Raw genomic sequence first — 18547 nt, forward strand, 5'->3', positions numbered from 1 at the left:
TGAATTAGATCCTTTGAGAGCACAGTTTAAAAAAAATTTGGAACAGAGCTAGTATGGGCAAAAACTCAAAACTGTGGGGAAGTTTTGGTGACGCCATAAAATCACAAACCGTCAATGAGGAGAGTTGAACTCCAATACCTCCCAAGTTGAACTCCAATACTCCAATACCTCCCAAGGAGAGTTGAACTCCAATACCTCCCTAGATTATATTGTCATGCATTATTCATCTTGGAAGATATCCTTCTTCCATATCTATCTACCTGGGCTACGAAATTTAGTTCGTCATTGAGAAAATTTCACCAACTTACCACGAAAGAACTGGAGGAAGATCATGCAAAAGAATACATTAGAGAAAGACTGGTTCCTCTCTGTTTGGTTCTTGCAGCTTATCTCTCAGCTTTCTGGAGATTTCTCTTTCACTGAACTACTTAATATCTGATATTATATTCATCATCTTATGCAAGTTTAAACTTAGGATTTCTCTGGTTCTTCAAAAAGGGGAAGAAAGAATAAGTTTGCTTGCAAAAGAAAATGCTCTTGCAACTGAGGTTAAACATCATATTTGAACATAAAAAAGATCAGAAATAATATGTACCATGAATTACAAAGAGCCAGAAAGATCCTGTGAATATGTACCATGAATTACAAATTGCCCTTTCAGGTGTACAAAAAGATTAAATTTGTTGCTAATACCACATGTAACATGAGAAGTCCCGCAAATTTTCTGTTCAATGAATAGAAATTCGAGCATCTGCAGCATCGTAGTATGAATTCTATAAGTTTATATTCTTTGATATTCAAACTCCTTCCTTCCAAATGTTCTTCTAAAGAGGCCGCCACGTCTGCGTGCTTTCATATCCTCAACTGGAAGACAACAAAAAAAAATCAAGGTTAAATAGTATGAGTTTTGTGATAGCTTATGGAGGTATATAACATGCAAGGATCAGTTTCTGTATGCTATATACGACACAGAAATCAGTGCAGTTGAGATCCATGATTGAGGATAATGTTAATGATGATGACAGGCAAGAATACCTTTTAGTCTTCCAGCCCTGTACAAAGCTTCCTCAGCAATAGGCCTCCACTGCTCTGCACAAGAATAATTAATACCCAATCCAACGCTGAGACCTCGCAACAGCTGCATTGTTCGGAGAATACAAAAAAGCTCCTCTGGGAAATTCTATAAGACAAAGATGGAACTAAAGTAAGAACTCACAATAGTAAGAGGGAAAAAGTCCTGCAATCAGACAAGAAACCAGACATAAATCAAAGACAAAAAGGTAAACTAAAATTTTAACTAATGCATGTGCTATTGTGTATCTGCTGGTCCGTTTGAGTGGTGAGTTTATCCAACAAAAGGTACTGTACTTGGCTCATAGAATGGAGAGATGTAATGCTTGGCTCCTCTACTGCCACATGCATATGTTCTTATTTGACAGGAGGATCCTATATATCACAGCATCAAACAGCGTAATGTTCAGTAAAAGGATATGTATATTGATTCTTACAAAGTATTTGCTTGCCTTTCAAGCATATCCAATGACCATGCCTAGCATTAACTTCTTTTTTTTCTGAGAGTTGAGATACTGAAGAGCTTCATGGTCAAAGTATAGCATGAATTCGTGCAGAAGCAAATAATGATGCCAATTGCACGAAGTTTAAATAACCGCATAGAACTCTTTGTTACATGTAGAATAGTACTTTCTTTATTCATTTAGTTTCTTGCTAAAATCGACAACATGATTGGTGTTCTTGGCTAATGATACCACTTATTCCAATCTCGAAGGTGTCACACTCCACTTCGGATATCCCCTAAAAGTCTGGAAGGCACATTCACAAGGGCTTCCATCATCCTTTCCTTGACTTCCTTAAATGCTCTAGTGGTAGACCGTGTTAGAATGGGATGCTCGATTTATGAGTTACTTATGGAATGGCTTTATAGGCACATGATAGCCACGAAATTGAAGTTCTCAATAGCTTACCATCATCAGATTGATTGTTGTACCTTTGAAAATCTTTTACAATTTTTAGTAGGGGAACATAACAAAGGAAACTGAGATTCCATCATTCTTATAGCTCAATTAAATACAATAATTTCATTAATAGGTCTATATGCATGAGTCAATTTGAGGTTATTCATGAATTTAGAGCTTGTAAAACTTTAGATCTTCTTATGTCACTACATGCTAGGGTCTCTGAGTCTATAGAAGTTTTTGCATATCATATACATTCATTGCATTAAGGAATCCGTAAGCAAATTGAAATTAGTAATCTTCAATATAAACGACAGGTTGATTAGCATAGGCGTGCTAAGGAATTTCATATTTGAGACTATCATACTTTGCGTCAGACCCGAGCAATTTTTATCTAAAATCGTGAGAAAATTGTAAGCTCATAGTGTCGGACCTTTCAAAATATTGAAATGTATGTCACTGATATTCCTTTTTATCACAGAATTACTTCCACTTTGAATATTGATAACCTAATTGCTTACAAGACTCCTTTGTATATCCTAAATGACCCGTATGACTAGAGACGATGGATCAGATAGTGCTCAATTCACATCTTAATCCATATTTTTGCTCAGGATACAAATTTCAATAATATGGGTAACAAAATTTAAAACTATACCCTAACTAAAGAGATACGGATATAGATCAGATATTGATCGAATCTATAATCGATACGGATTGGATTGCATGTTGATATGAATATGAACTGGATCTTTTAATAGTCTATAAAAATTAAACATATATATTCTTCACTCTACAAAGGTAGAGAAAATTGCAAACCGGAACTAGTTCAGTAAAGATTCATAGAACAAGGAGCTTGCAGTAGATTGTGATGGTTAACTATTTGTAAAAGCTTAAATTGACGATCTAAGGTAGTAGACATTGGAAAGCTTCTACAGCATGAAAAAGTACATTATTAGTTCAACTAAACCATATTAAGAAAGAAAGAACAAACAATCTCTTCTTACACATTCATTGCTTCATAGAGAGAAAAACACGAATAATGGATCTATAAGTACTCTGTTTAGAATTTTTATATTTTATCCATCTGATATTTCCAACAAACACAATTCACTCATGTAATATATAAATATTAACATTCTTCAAAACACAAATAGGTAAAAGCATTAGGATATCTTTCACATAACAGATATTAGTTAAGGAAACAAAAGAACCATGTAGCACATCCATCATACAAATGTAATACATTTTGCTGGAGTCTTTTCTTATTATACTAGTTGTTTATTTCCAAAAAAATAAGATTTATGTATGTCACGTTTGAACGCGGGAGAGGACACGTTTGAACGCCCTTTCAAACGCATGTAGGTATTCACATTGATAGAGAGAGCAATTTGTGCGCTCGAATGCGATCGACCCGTTCGAACGCAATCGACGAGAATCCACTGTTTCTAAGATTAATAATTGTTATTTTTGGCTTGTTTGGTTAGCCTCTTAAGGTATTGATAACAACCAAAAAAATTATGATGAATGAATCTTGATTTCTATCTCCTTCTATCCTCTCTACCCTAATCTCTCTTCCCCCCTTCCTTCAAACCCTAGCTGTGCACCATCTCGATGACGATATTTTTCTAACCTCCCTCGTCTGTCAAGTCCTCCCTCCTCCTTAGGATCTTGACCACTTCTCCTCCTTCATCCTTATCCCCTAAACTTCATAAACTATCTACCCTCATCTCCACTATTATCCCTAACCTTATCATCACCTCCACTCGACACCACCACCATCACCCCCACTCTTATGCATTTTCATTCCAGTTGCAATCCGAATCTGCGACAGGCATAAATACAAAAAATATAGATCAAGAAGTTACTAATCGACCACCCTTGATTTCGTAATTTTCTGACAACGTGAGAATATCTAGTAAATATTTTCTCTCGATTGCGCGGACTGCTTTCCTGTAACCAATCCAGATATTGAAGCAGACGTTCCGCTCTTATCAAGATGCTCATTCATTTGGAAGTTTACAGAAATGCTCTTTCCTAGTTGCAGTTAAGTGCCTCATTTCTCAGACTAAATCTATTACCAAATCACCACTATGACATGAAACAACTAGAATAAACACATCAACAGCAAGAAATAGTTGCAGCAACTTTAGTGAATTGGAATACAAATTCTTCACAGCAGAGATACCAATAATTGAAACTTATTAGAATCCAAACTCTATTAATATAAGAACACCCCAAATCTTCAAGATCCAAAATATTAGTTTCTTCGAGAAATGGGTTCAGCTTTTTCATTCAAACCAGCAAATCAGAAAGATCCAAAGTTAATCAGTAAAAGAATCTATTTATTTTTTTCGCATTTAGACTACTACTCATAAATACACTTCAACACCATATTCCTATGGAAAAAAAAATCTGATTTTCTACCCGTTACCAGATTTATCTAGGTGATGATGGAATCTGGTTGTGAGGTGGTAATGATTGTTGTGCTAAAGGGAGGGTAATGCTTGGGGGGGAGATTAAAGAGTTGAACTTAGATCTCGTGCCCGAGAAGTTATCAATCCATTGACGGGACTCATTGGTGAAGCTGAAGGTGTGATCTTTGAGGAGCTCTGCCTTGAGCCAATGGTAGACGGGGTGGGGTGGCTGCCGATGAAGAGGGAGAAAGACGACGGCAGTGGCGCATGAAAAGGGAGAGAGATGGAGGCTGCTGTTCCAATTTTTGATTGAATGGGGAGAGAGGTGGAGGTTAGGGTTTAGCTAGATAAGGTATTTGTGTATAAGATATCCCGATCCGAATCCGACCAACTAATGTATAACTGTATCCGGATCTGAATCCAGATTCGGATATTTTTTAAAACTTCTATCCATATTTGGATACGGGCTCAGGTCAGATCATATGACACAATACTCCTACTCCACCATATATATATATCTGGTTTTGACCTTAACACTTTCCCTTTTCTACCCACACACTGAAAAGATAGATACTATTTTGGATAAACAAATAATATCTACTACTAAAGGAGTAGATCAGAGTTTCCTAATCCAATGGAGAGATCATCCAGATTACGATAGCACATGAATTACTTGTGATAAGCTATAACAAATTGATCTAAATTTATTGGAATACTATCAGAGCCGTCCAAAGTCTCACTCGATCGAGTCGAGTTTGTCCTACTCTGAGATAGTTAGTGTGAGCACAACTCCCAAATCATCAATCAGACACGTTTATAGTCGCAAGTATAGGAAGCTTTGATTGGGTGAAAGATTATGAGAGAGAGAGAGGGAGAGAGAGTTTTATGTTTTATTTGTTGGATACTTTGGTCTTGTTTTGTGAAGATAGTTTAGTTTATTTCTTTTTAGTTTTTGCCTATATAAAGGCTTGTAAGGCTTTGCTAAAGGGTAATGAATAATTATTAATTTTTAAGAGCTTCCTCATATTTTCTTTTGTTGATGGATTCTAACACCCCGTTAGTAGATTTTGCAAATTCAGTTACCATTGTTTAGTGGACTTTGGATACCCCACTGGTAGATTCTTATGGTTTGCATCATCTGGGACATTGTTTTGCATTACTCAACTTGCCTTACTGAACCTTAAAGATTGCAGGTAACCTCTCAAAGTCCGTCAAAGAATCAACGGTTCATGAACCACTTCAATTCTCACTTAGATAAGGTCAGATCTCTCTTGGCAACATGACTTTCCTCTTTCAGTTGAAGGGAAGTCCGACTTGAACCAAGACTCTTGCTACCTAAACTCGAGACTTTTTGACTACTGACCAGGGATTACTACTCTTTTCCCAAAACCTCTAGTCTTGAATTACAGATCTTTACCAACCTACCAATCCACTAGCTGACATGTTCTTGCTTCCACTTATCATCCTTTCTTTTCCACCACCTATCTCTTTGTCCTTTTCTCCTCTTCCTTCCTAACAAATTTGACTGTAGCTGATTTGCTTCCTCTTCATCCAAGTTATTGTAGTACACATCATGGATGACCGTGCCACAAGAGAGGGAGAGAAAAAAAGGACAGAGACTAGTAGCGCTTTGTTGTCGCCGCTGACGGGGAGCGACTACGATGATGACGAAGAGTCTTTAGTGAAGCACTGCTAGGAAGAGTACCATGCAGCATCCCTCGTGCCACGTGTCGGTACGCCGCTGGCACAGCAAATGCCTACTGGCACGCCCCGTACCGGTCGGCATGGTCATCGTTAGTACACATTACTCTACTCCAAATCAGCTCGATATGAAGCCAGAAATAACACCTTCAGTATACATGTTTGAAATCACATTTAACCCTCTGGATCCAAAAGCCAATGTGTAGGCATTCAAAGCAGAACACTGGATTGGGGCCTTAGGAATGTTTTAACTCGAAGCTTCCATGGAACCAGCAAAAGTTTAAAGATGTTTACTAATTCTTCAAACCATAAAAACTTGGTGAATAATGGATCCATCGTTGCTATTCAACGTTTGCAGTTTTGCATAATTAATGGGTTTCAACTTTCAAGATGGCATTTCATTTTCTTTTATAGTAAGAAGAGAACCAATAATCAACAGAAAAAAATTCTTGCATAGTAGTTGTTCTAGTATACCAAGTTCCCCAGCCACCCTGCCATTGCTCTCCCACTCCCCCATTTCTTCTACAACCTCTTCCCTATGTTTTGTCATTTCTTTTATACTCTTCTTACTCCAGCACAAGAAGCCATGCACCCCATTTCCCCTTCCTCTTTAATCAAATAACCAAGATCCTAGTCATTCTTAGTCTTAATTTTATACATAAAGTAAGGTTTCCTATAATCTCAATGCTAAATGCCATAGGTGCAATGACTGAAATCAACAAGCAATTAGGAAAGCATAATTTTTTTAAAAAAAAAAAAAAGACTAGCTAGATTGTAACTGCAATAGTTCCAAGGTAGTTGCAACTTGCAAGTTACTTCTGAATGGATGTACCACAAAATGCTAATAATACACCATTAATTGACTTAATCATTACTAGTATATACCTGAACGGCCACTTTGTTTAGTGAAGAATCTTCTGAGAATGGTGACATAACAGTTACCCCAGGAGGAAGTTTAGTATCAAACATCCTTAGGGCTAAATTAAGCAGTTCTTCTTGTACATTAGCACATGTGCTCAAGGTCTCTATACCAAGCTCCCTGTAAGATAATATAAGACATAAGGATTTAACTCATATATATTTATCTGATGGTGAACTTTTTTACTTGATTGTTATGACCCAGGCAGGGCATGGAATGACTTTTAAACGTTTTCTTGATACTCCCATTAGCATATTCGACATGCAATTATACAATTAGGGAAGGGAAGGTATGATACTTGTAACTTTGTGCAGCTCTTGATGAGTCTTTGTCAGCAATTGCAAGAACAAGATTTGCATATCCAAGCCGTAAGTTGTCACATAGTTGCTTCACTTGACCATAATCGAGCAAGGAAACCTGATAGGGAAAGGCAATAGGAGGAAAAAAATATATTCCATGGGACCTTAAGAGCTAGAAATCTGCAAAGGCTTTAATGAGTGCAGAATACAACTGCAAGTAATAAACAAGAGGCTGAAGGTAAATAGATACTCCAAATTCATCACAGTGAAGAACTTGCCTCTGAGTCCTTGCATACAAGGATGTTTCCAGGATGTGGATCTGCATGAAAAAAACCATCCTTCAAAATCATTTGTCCATAAGCAAGTGCCAGGTTTTTCAAAATTTTCCTGCATTAAAACAAACTTCGCAAAATGAAATCAGGTATTTGTTCTTATTAATTTTGAAAAAATCTAGCTTGTAAAAGATTTCATCATCTTAGAATATTGTTTAATTAGGAACAAGAATGTTAGTTAATATTCTTTAGAAATTTAATAACTATGCAAATGTGGGACACGATTGGCTATCTTCAGTTTTACCAGCAAGAATAAAACTAGACAACCTATTGTTGCCAATTATATATCTCAGAGCCTCAGATATGAGAACAAGCTAATACCCTCAGTAATTTTGAAAACATTTGACCAATTTAGATAGCTCAACTCAAATGGTTTAAAATCCTAAAAGAAATATACAGACTAGTGTTGTTCAAATATATACTCATTTATGAAACCATAATTAGATTACTTTTTAATCGAAGTCCATATCCTTCTCATATTATTTTATTTTGGCACAACACAAGAATTTCTCAAGAGGATTCAGCTTCAATTGGAAACTGAAACTGACTCAGCTTGTCCCCATCATGTTGCCTTCAATTGATCTCGACAGCTCTCTCATTTTGTAGATTCATTTGCCACATGTTTAATCAACAATCTAGGTGGTACTAGTACTATGTTCTTTTCAATCTGAACACATTCCATCATTGTTTACAAGACTGCTATGTCATCTAGCATCAGAAATCTCTAATTACAACTGTAGTCTAAACCACAATCACATCCCCATTATAGTTAGTTTCCATGTACTTTAGGACAACCTTAATATTCTTGTTATCAAACTATACTTCGCACAAGTTTTAACTCTCCATGAGAGACCTCCATAGTACCTTGTTGGAAAGAGCCACGAGACACGTTGCACATACCATGCCATAACTCAGCCCAATGGCCACAACCAATGACACAGACCAAGCTCTAATATGGATTGAAGTTTTGACCAATCCCAACCAGGATCGGCCGAAACTGATTTGGCTGATCTTGATCCAAATTGTCTAAAAAGGATTGGCCTATGAGACGATACATACTAATTTTTTGGACGGCATATCCTAATCCCGAAACCGATACTTAAAACCTTGCAAAGTAAAAATAACATAGAGTTCCATGCTTACCATGGGGCTTCTATATTGTCACATGCTTTGAAGATCTTTTAGAGATGTACACAAGTTTAAGTAACTACCTATACTTAATTATTTATTATTTTATGCTAGTCACAGATTATGTCTTTTCTTTATGACATAATATCCACTGACGACTTCATTAAAAGGATAGCTAGCTAGCATTAATCTCATATCCAATGACCTGCCTTGGTTAAACCATTTGAGCCCAAGCATCTTAGGAAGAATCCTAAACTAAAGTGCACTTTAATCATTATAAACACAAATCTGAACTTCATTACCTTTAAAAAATGTCTTATTTAAGTGATGACTTCTCAAACTTGTATTTAAAACTTACAGCAGGGGAATCTTAGGTACCACAAAAAGCAAAAGAGGTAAAAACTGTCTGCGACAAACTGGCCACAGTAGAACACATATTCCACATGATCAACAAACTAGAAACAAAATAAAGAACTTGTATAGTCAACTTTAAAAGCCTTTGAGTTAATATTTACGGAGTTACTAATCTGAAGCACATATTTATCAGATCTTACTATCACTATAGCAATATTTTATATTTAAATTATCCATAGTAGCACAGACAAAGAAAATGAGAAAACACTCTTTAGAATGATATAGGGGCTTACTGTTTTGCCATTGCTGCAATTTTACCACCAGGATCTATGCCCCTTTTAGCTATTTCATGGCCAAGATTCATTATTGGGGTCCCATGTATAAACTCCATTATTAAGACCTTCCTAACCAAGTGATCCAAAATGTAGAAATTATATGGTTGCAAACTTGAAATAGTTAAGAAATTTAGTGAAGCAAGTAGATAAGGATTCTGTGTTCAACTATAAAGAACAGTAACTAACGAAGCAAGTTGATAAAGGAAATTCTCATTACAGCAACTCTGAGTATCCATCAAAATATCCTTATCTATTAAGCTACAGATAGAGCATTACCACATTTAATACCTTAACACAGCATAAGACAATATAACCATAAACTAAGAACTAATTAAGGAGGATTGCATGTCCTAAAAGGCTGAAAGTTGTAAAAGAGGATGCAGGAAACAAATAAAAATGAGGCAAGCCATATGAGACAATGAAGATTATATCAACTGACTTTGGATTCTTGACAGGAAAAATTCCACCTACTGGTTCAAAATTCCATGGGAGAGTAAGGGTCTTTCTGTAAGCAACACAAAACCATACGGAGGATGAATATGAGAAAGTTTGTTCTTGGATGCGACCCAAGGAAAGCTCAGAGTAGATGAATGTGCCTACATTTCATGGATGATTTCTCATATGCATAAGGAGGTTCAAATGTTATATTATCCAGAAGTTTACTTATAGGTTTAATTGATTACCTTTTCAAAATAAATCTTCTTATATCCCACTACCTCTTGTTATCACATATACAGAGCATTAGCCAGAGTAGCTATTAATGGATCCCATAATAGGCAAATCAAGGACAGACTTATTTTATGATCCTGTCCTCTGCTTTGCGGTCAAGTGAGAGTGAAGAAAATTTATCACATGAATTGATGGTTCTCAAAATTGTGTGCTTATGCCTTCCTATGCGTGAATTGATGGTTCTTGGTACTTTTCAGTTTTCACATTGATAACAAAACATAAATAGGTGATCTGAGTTGGTTATCACTTAAGCAATTGTTTCTTGCCTTCTGCCTTCAAGGCTTCAATTATTTCTAATGTTAAAGTATGATTTCGAGAAATATTTAACATATATGCTTTGTAAGATTATCTTTCTTGATCAAGTAGTTTCAACAATTTCTTGCAGCACAGATATGTCTTTCTTGATCAACCTATGTCATGATCCTGTCCTTTGCTTTGCAGTCATGTGAGAGTGAAGAAAATTTATTGCAATTCACACAAATTATCACATGAATTGATGGTTCTCAAAATTGTGTGCTTATGCCTTTCTATACATGAATTAATGGTTCTTGGATGCTTTTCAGTTTTCACATTGATAACAAAACATAAGTAGGTGATCTGAGTTGGTTATCACTTGTAGCAATTGTATCTTGCTTTCCACCTTCAAGGCTTCAATTATTTCTAATGAAAAAGTAAGATTTTGAGAAATATTTAACATATATGCTTTGTAAGATTTGTCCTTCTTGATCAAGTAGCTTCAACATTTTCTTGCAGCACAGATATGTTAAAAAGCACTTATTATCCATCAAAACAAGCAAATCCAACAGAATCATCAAATCTTGTTTATCCATGTATGATATTTAGTGACTCTCTTGAAATTTGGATGATAAATAAATTATGTTTGGAAATCACATTAAATGAAATGTTCATAACAGCATGATAGTCCTTCTAGCTGCACAAGAGTTTTTATTGGATATCATTCATGGATAACTGGTCTTATTGAAGTCAAGGACTAAGAATTGAACATAATATATACAGCATACATGCAGATGATCATCTTGTATCTTCTGGACAGTTTTCCAAAATCTTGGAAATTAGGCAAAAGAATATCTGTATATCTCTCACTGTGTCATATACATGTATCATGTGCTTATCTGACACATGTTTTAGGTTAGAAAGAAACATAGAAAGAAAATGGCTAATGATTTATCACTTGCACTAGTCCTTGGTAGCAGTTGTTACACCATACCTGGTCACCATGCCAGGAATCACTCGGGGCACCAAAACAGGAACCTTCTTGTTGTTAGCATTAAAGGTATGTCTTATTCTTTCCATAGCCTCAGCTTCTCGCAGAAAATCAAATTCATATCCAACCTTTTGCAGGCATACAAGATTCAACAAGAATAAGAAGCGATGGACAATTAGTAGCAATTTATTCATTATAATTAAATGATATGGTAGGAACCATAAGATAATGTGTGTGCACTTTGTAAGCAACAACAAGATTTTGGAAAGAGTGCAGCGAGCCAACTAGGAAGTAAGAAAGCATCTTCTAAGCACTTAAAAATGTAAAGAAGAAATGTACTTGTTTAGAAGCTTGTTCACCACTTACAATAGATATCTACAGAGCCAGTTTTTTTTGGAGATCATACATCCAAACCTAGTTAAGCCATGTTTAACCCCTATTTCCCATTACCTAGAGTAGTTGTGTAGAGGGCCCCATGACAATTGCATTTTACAGCATCAGCTTAGGGCACTTAGAGTTGCAATCAAAATGATTTGTCTAGAATTTTGAACATAGCTGTAAAGATTGGCATCGTCTTGAATGTCACTGCTGTAAAGATTAGAAATGTGAAGCCAGAATTTCTTTATGCATGTCAGAAGATTATTGCCACATCTTAGCTGTAATAGAATTTTTTTTTTTTTTGGCTCTTCTGCAGTTGCAACTGTGCTATGTATCTAACAAAAAAATATGAAAGAGCAATGCTGTTAACAATCAACTAAGATCTTTTGCCAGAACTTGGCAAGAACTGTCTCAAGCAAAAAAAAAATGACAATAAGAAATAGGAAAGAAGTTTAAGAAGCATTAAACAAAATAGTGATATACCTGCTTCTCAATCTCTTTGGTGATCGAAAACAGATCAAACTTGATATCTGTCTTTTGCAAAAACAAGACAAACGCTTGCACATTCTGGATATCTATCATCATTAAATGATGAACTCCTGGATGTTGCACCTAGAACGTTTTGTGGACATTAATACCTATATATAAAATTAAACATGGAGGAAATTGTATAACTGAACCTTTCTATTGGTCCTCACCTTGACAGCAACATCAGTCTTTGTACATTTAAGTCTTGCACGATGAACCTAGGATAAGATATAATTATTATATAATATGAAAAAGAAATGTTACCATTCTATGATATAACATATTGAACAATACTGTTAGAGCTAAGATTGAGCCTAGCTAGGCTCATTTCAATACTGAGCCAAGTTCAAGCTTATTTTGTGCCTTAATTCAACTATTCCAAGCTGATGGGTTGACATCGATGAATAGTAACTAAAATAAAATAAATAGATATGACACCAATATTAGAAGATTCAGACATATGTTCAAGCATTTGATGCCAAAAATTAAAGAAAAATGAAATAAGGGATCACTTCCAGAAAAGTATTTTTTTATCCTAATCCAAATAAAAGATACTAGTACATAACATATTTCAGACATAGCTATCCAACAACAAATTGCTCTGCTTCATTCACTTTCTCTTTAGTCATCCCTGGAGAGGCTAGTCAGGCGTACGTATTTAGTTCATGGGCAATTTGCATTAGCTGACTGAACATAACATCAAGGTGGTCACTTCCAGAAAAGTAATTTTTTATCCTAATCCAAATAAAAGATACTAATACATAATGTATTTTAGACATAGTATCACCATTTTGTATTTGCTTAAATACTAAATAGCTAGCAATTTCCTAATTCAAATCTCAAATTTTTTTTGTTGAAATGAATTGATCACCTAGTATCATTATGAAACCAAAAAGGATGATACACTATCACTCCACAGAGTGATATTAGAAGTTCACTTTGGTCCAACATTTACAGAACAGAAGAATTGACAGAAAAAAAAAAAGAAGAAGAATAGACTCATGTGATACATCTCAAAAGTTGCAGCAAAAATTATCTTCCTGAATAATACACATAATTTTCATACCCATCCTCAATATGCAGAGGATCCTCAGCTCTCTTCCAAAGGATCTTTATCAGCCTAGGAAATAGAGTTAATATTGTGTAAGATCTCTTATTAAGTTTTCCTATTGTAATTCAGAAGATCTTGGTAATCTTCTAAATTGGCAGTATTGTAATCATCATCCAAGCCATCTCAACATTACAAGGGTGGGAAGAGCAAGACACAAAGAGGACAAGTGCTACCATCTTGGTAGTTTAATACAATTGTGAAATATGCAAATGGTTTAGACAAGGAATGAAGATGAAAATTTTGATTAAGAGTTCCCCTTTCACCTTTGTTGCAACTTTCCAAGTCAAAGTATAATAAAAACTACAAGTGAAGTTTAATCTCAATGAATAGATTCATAAACGAAAATTTAGAGAGGAAACTAACAAAGATGGTCATTATGGCGTTATGGTCAGTCTCAACTTATCTTGTGAAGATCGTGAAAGTTATAACAAACCTGTGCAATTGAAGCAGATCCAACAGGGTCAGCATCAAAACGTTCGAAGACTTCGCCAAAACCCTTTCCTAACTCCTTCTCCAGTATTTGCTGAACCACTTTGATTGGGGTGGCAGGAGCCTTGTCACACAATGTGACGAGTCTTCTCACCCAAGCTGCAGGGGCCAAATCAGGCTTACCCAGAATTTGAGCACCCTGATTATAATTCAATGATATGAAATATCAAAATCAACCCTTCAGCGTTACAAAGATATGCAATTAAAATAAGGACATACATCACCAAATTGTTCCACATGCTGAAATTATTCAAAAATAACAAGACAGCTATTATCTCCGACTTAAAAATTGGTGCATAAAATGATCACGAAAGGATTCCTTACAATTAAAGGAAAAAAATGAGTTTCAGAAGACAACATAAGTAAGTTCCCAAAGAGATATTTTCTACATCTAATATAAGATACTATTTAGGGGATGCAAATCAAGTTTGAGAAGAGAGGATGCAAATTAAATTTATTTCCTCAGACAATAATAGATCTGCCGAACATTGGTCATTTTCTGTAACAGAAACTACAAAACACCGATGCATGAACAGAAGATGGCCAAATGAGCAACCATTAGATAAGTTTTTTAATGCTTCAAAAACTACTCCTTAATCCCTCACACCCTCGAAGAAGCAACCAGGGAACAAGGTAAAACCAAAAAGTTCATGTCTTGAACCATACTATCCAATAACTCTTCCAAAATATAAACCAAAACATCACATACTATACCAAAAAATAGAGCTTTTTGATCCAACTAAATAACACATCATCCCCTAAACCAAACAGATCAAACAAGGCACCAACTTGGTACCTTTAGAAAGAGCCCGCCAAGCTCAGAGCAAAGAGAATACATCTTCTCGGCCGCAAGCTCGTGCTGCCTCTCCCACATTGCCTCTCTCTTCTCCTCATCCTTTACGAACCCAGTTCGCAACTGACAAATCTAAACAACATCCAACAACCAAACCAGTTCAAGAATCTCAAATAAAAACCAGTCTACAGTAAAAAAGAACAGAGATAATATACATATGTAATATATGGACACAGAAAGTGAGAGAGAGAGAGAGAGAGAGAGAGAGAGGACCTTATAGCCGGTATAGATATCAACTGCCCGAACCCAAAACTGGAATGAGCGATTCCAAGGCGTGATGCGTGTGGCGATCCTTTCTTGGAACTCTTGGATGCTAGGAGAAGGCATGGCGAAGCGGAGGACTGGAGTGCCTCTCTACTGTTTGATGCTATGCGTCAGAAGAAAGAGATATAGAGAGATTAACTCGCATGTGGTTGAGAAAGACGAGGAGTGGCCAAGTAGGAGAGGATTTGGATTTTGGAGAAAGCAAAGGATTGCCCATAAATTTTTGCACAGAAAATTACAATCTTTTTCCACACTCGGGGTTCGCTTCTTTCATTTGTTCTTTTTGTAAAAAACGTTCCGTATCTTCTTCGTATATTTGGGTTTCTAGGTACAGAGAATTTGGATAGCGAGAGAGAGAGAGAGAGAGAGAGAGAGAGAGAGAGAGAGAGGACAACTATGTGATAGGTAGGAAAAAGGCAAGAAACGAGCACCTCAGATCGTAAAAGAAACAAACACCAGTGGCATTCTTTTTTAAGAATACCCCTCGAAGTTTTCTTATTTACATGTATACCCTTCTAAAGTTTATATTTGCACTTGTATCCTTTTAACCTTCAAAACCTATGGCTTTTTATGAATGCTCTAAGATTTTCTTTTTTTCTTTTTTTTTATTTAGATATATTATATACTTTGATGACATGAATTATGACTCGGTATCACTTACGTCGTTAACGAAAAAAAATATTTTTTATAAAATTGCCCGTATTTTTGTGTATTGTGTATATTTTGTTTGTTCGAGAAAAAAAAAATTTGATAGAGGTTATTGAGAGGGAGAGAGATTAGAATAGATTGAGAGAAAGAAGAGAAAAGTAAATTATAAGCAATGTCACCATTAAATTAAGATTGGGTTGAGATTAGGATAGAAAATGTGGGGATGGAAACAGAGAGAGAGAAATTGAGAGAGAGTGGTAAGTAGAGGGAATTTAAGAGGAAGAAGGAAATGTTGAGAGAAGAGGAGAAGTGACTTATTCTAGTATAGTGAGATTTATATTAGTTTTGTAATTGAATAGTAACTTATCTCAATATTAGTTTACTAATGCATATTTCTCAATAAAATTATTTTATAACCATCAGCTTATATCAATTTAATAAGAAAATTGGATTACAATTTGCCCTTGATGGATATTACTTCAATTAATTATAACTTTAATACTACTTTCCCTCTTTGTCTCTCTTCTCACAATTTTTTTTCTAATAAATATATCATTTTACCTTTGAAAATATATCATTGCTATCATCCTCTCACTCTGTCTCTCTCTCCTCACAAGTTTTTTTAATAAAATATTTTCTAAACTTTTTTTTTTTTGAAATAGGAGCTAGATTCAGCTGGCCTATCCTGTAGTTGGGTTCAAGGCATCAAAAGACTGGCAATTATAAAAATCTGGGGGGATAGGTTCGTCCGGACCCAACAAAAGAGCTTGAGACGCAGTCTTACCCTATTTAGCTACCCAGTCGATCGCATAGATTTCTTCTCTAAATACATGCAAAAGATAATAATTTGAAAAAGATCTGAGTAACATTTTGCACTCAGCAACCAGACTTTGGAGTTTCCACGGACAATCGATCTCCACCTTTATGATCTGCACAAGTTCGAGCGAGTCGGTCTCAACTTCCACCAAGCTGAGTCCCTTTACTAGAACCGGCCAAAGCTGGAGGGCCTAGCTTTCAGCCAACAACACCGAGTCCCCCAGCGTAGGCTCCAAGGCCACTTTTAGAAGAGCGCCTTTGACCGACCAGAGCACGCCTCCAACTCCCCTTTAGTAGTCACCCTCCGAGAATGCACCGTCCACGATCACGATAAGGCCATCCATCTACACCCCCTCCTCGGCTTAGCCAGCTTGCTCCCCAAATCCAGTGGCTTAGCATAATCCACTGCTTTACGCACCACCATTCTCGGTTGGTCATTGTCTCCGCGAAAGACTTTAGCATTCTGCTGCTTCCAAACCATCCATAGAGTTGCTCCAATGAGCACCTTGCGAGTGGTATTCTTAGCCTAATTCCGGTACCATTCCATGCAAAGCCAGTTGGAGTCTACATTGCACCCTCCATCGGATTCCCATCCCAGATCTATAGCCAGCTGGACCCACACCTCCAGGATATATTTGCATGAGAAAAAAGGTGTTCTATGGTCTCCAAATGAATGCCACATAAGGCACAATTATCGCCAGGTCCAGTTCGGATCTCATACAGATTGGCCCGAGTGGGCAATTTGCCTCAACAGAGTTTCCATGTAAATAATTGAACTCTCATTGCCATCCAAAGCTACCTTAGGGCTTTCCACCCTCCCAGCTAGGCTAAGCGGCAAGGAAGAAGGTGTAGAAATATTTTCTAAACTCACTCCTTGTTCTACAAAACATGACCATTCTTTATATCAAATCAAGCATGCAATGCAGCATGTCCATCTCTTTTGCCAACCTCCTCATGGTTTTCTTTTGAAAGGATTTCTTGGAGGCTTGTGTTTTCTCTAATCACCACATATTAACACTGAATTTTAGCTTAATATTAGAATATATCTAGACAGTGATAAGAAAGTAAATGCTATAGCCATGGGCCATACAAATGCAAACTTGGGTTTGTTTGTTTTTACACAATTGCCACTGAGAACTTTTTAAAAAGGGATAATTGCTAGTATCTCTTTAAGAAACATTCAATGAAGTTGAGTATGAAATATTTATCACTGATTTCTTTTTTCTTGCAGACAAGAGGATTTGTTTTCCTTGTAGCATGATTGATATTGGGTAATGCTAGATAGTTTTAAAACTATTGCAAATAATGAATATAATGGCAAAATAGTCTTTTCCCAATCTAAGTTTTTTTAAATAAATTTTAACTATGATTAGTTAGATTTAAAGAGCTCTATAATTTTAGTGACATTATGATATTTTGAAGAATGCCCAATTGTGATATTTGGAAAGTTTGTCCTAATAAATTTATTTACTCAAATAATTTCCTCTCAAACTTTAATATAAAAAAAGGAAAGGAGTCTGTTTCAAACACTTCAGCTGCCACTTCATATTTCTAATGGAAAAAATATATATATACTCTTACATGAGTTGTAAAGCATTGAAAAATTCAATGCTAATCTCTTTGATGTTTTCCTCCTAATAGAGATTAGTATAGAAAGTGAGAATCTATACAAATTCCTTTTTATATGGATGTATATGCTTTAGTTCTTTTAAGGCCGAGGCTTAAGTCCTCTCTAGTGCTGATAAACTAAGGTAAACAGGAGAAGTTTATCATATTACAATTGGTTAAACTAAGAAAAATATTAAATTTAAATTTAGATAAGATAAATACAAGTCAAATCTCCATATATTTATATTTCTCACTGATAAGAATAATATTTTATATTTGTAATAGTACACTTAAAAAAGATCAGCAAAAGTTAAAAGAGTTCAACATTTTTCTATTGGACCTATTTATTTGCAGTTGACATGTCAGCAACTAGATCTTTTTTAAGTAATTAGTCTGAAAGATGGATCTATTGGGTAAATAAGTTTGTGAGGAGACCTAGC

At 35.7% G+C, this 18547-nt stretch overlaps 1 protein-coding gene across 1 annotated transcript; it reads right to left on the reverse strand.

Moving 5' to 3' along the window:
- Positions 1–544: 544 nt before the first annotated feature.
- LOC140772261 (uncharacterized) lies at positions 545–15394 on the reverse strand. Its single transcript, XM_073114241.1, has 12 exons — positions 14985–15394; positions 14715–14843; positions 13863–14057; positions 12489–12536; positions 12274–12402; positions 11416–11540; positions 9417–9527; positions 7588–7696; positions 7309–7427; positions 6977–7130; positions 1036–1180; positions 545–864 (listed from the first exon to the last, which is right to left on the reverse strand). The coding sequence occupies exons 1-12, from the start codon at positions 15096–15098 to the stop codon at positions 782–784; spliced, it is 1461 nt and encodes a 486-aa protein (XP_072970342.1). The 5' UTR covers positions 15099–15394; the 3' UTR covers positions 545–781.
- Positions 15395–18547: the final 3153 nt, after the last annotated feature.

The sequence above is a fragment of the Typha angustifolia genome, chromosome 12 (assembly GCF_048772165.1).
Source record: "Typha angustifolia cultivar Huaian chromosome 12, ASM4877216v1, whole genome shotgun sequence".
NCBI classification, from domain to species: Eukaryota; Viridiplantae; Streptophyta; class Magnoliopsida; order Poales; family Typhaceae; genus Typha; species Typha angustifolia.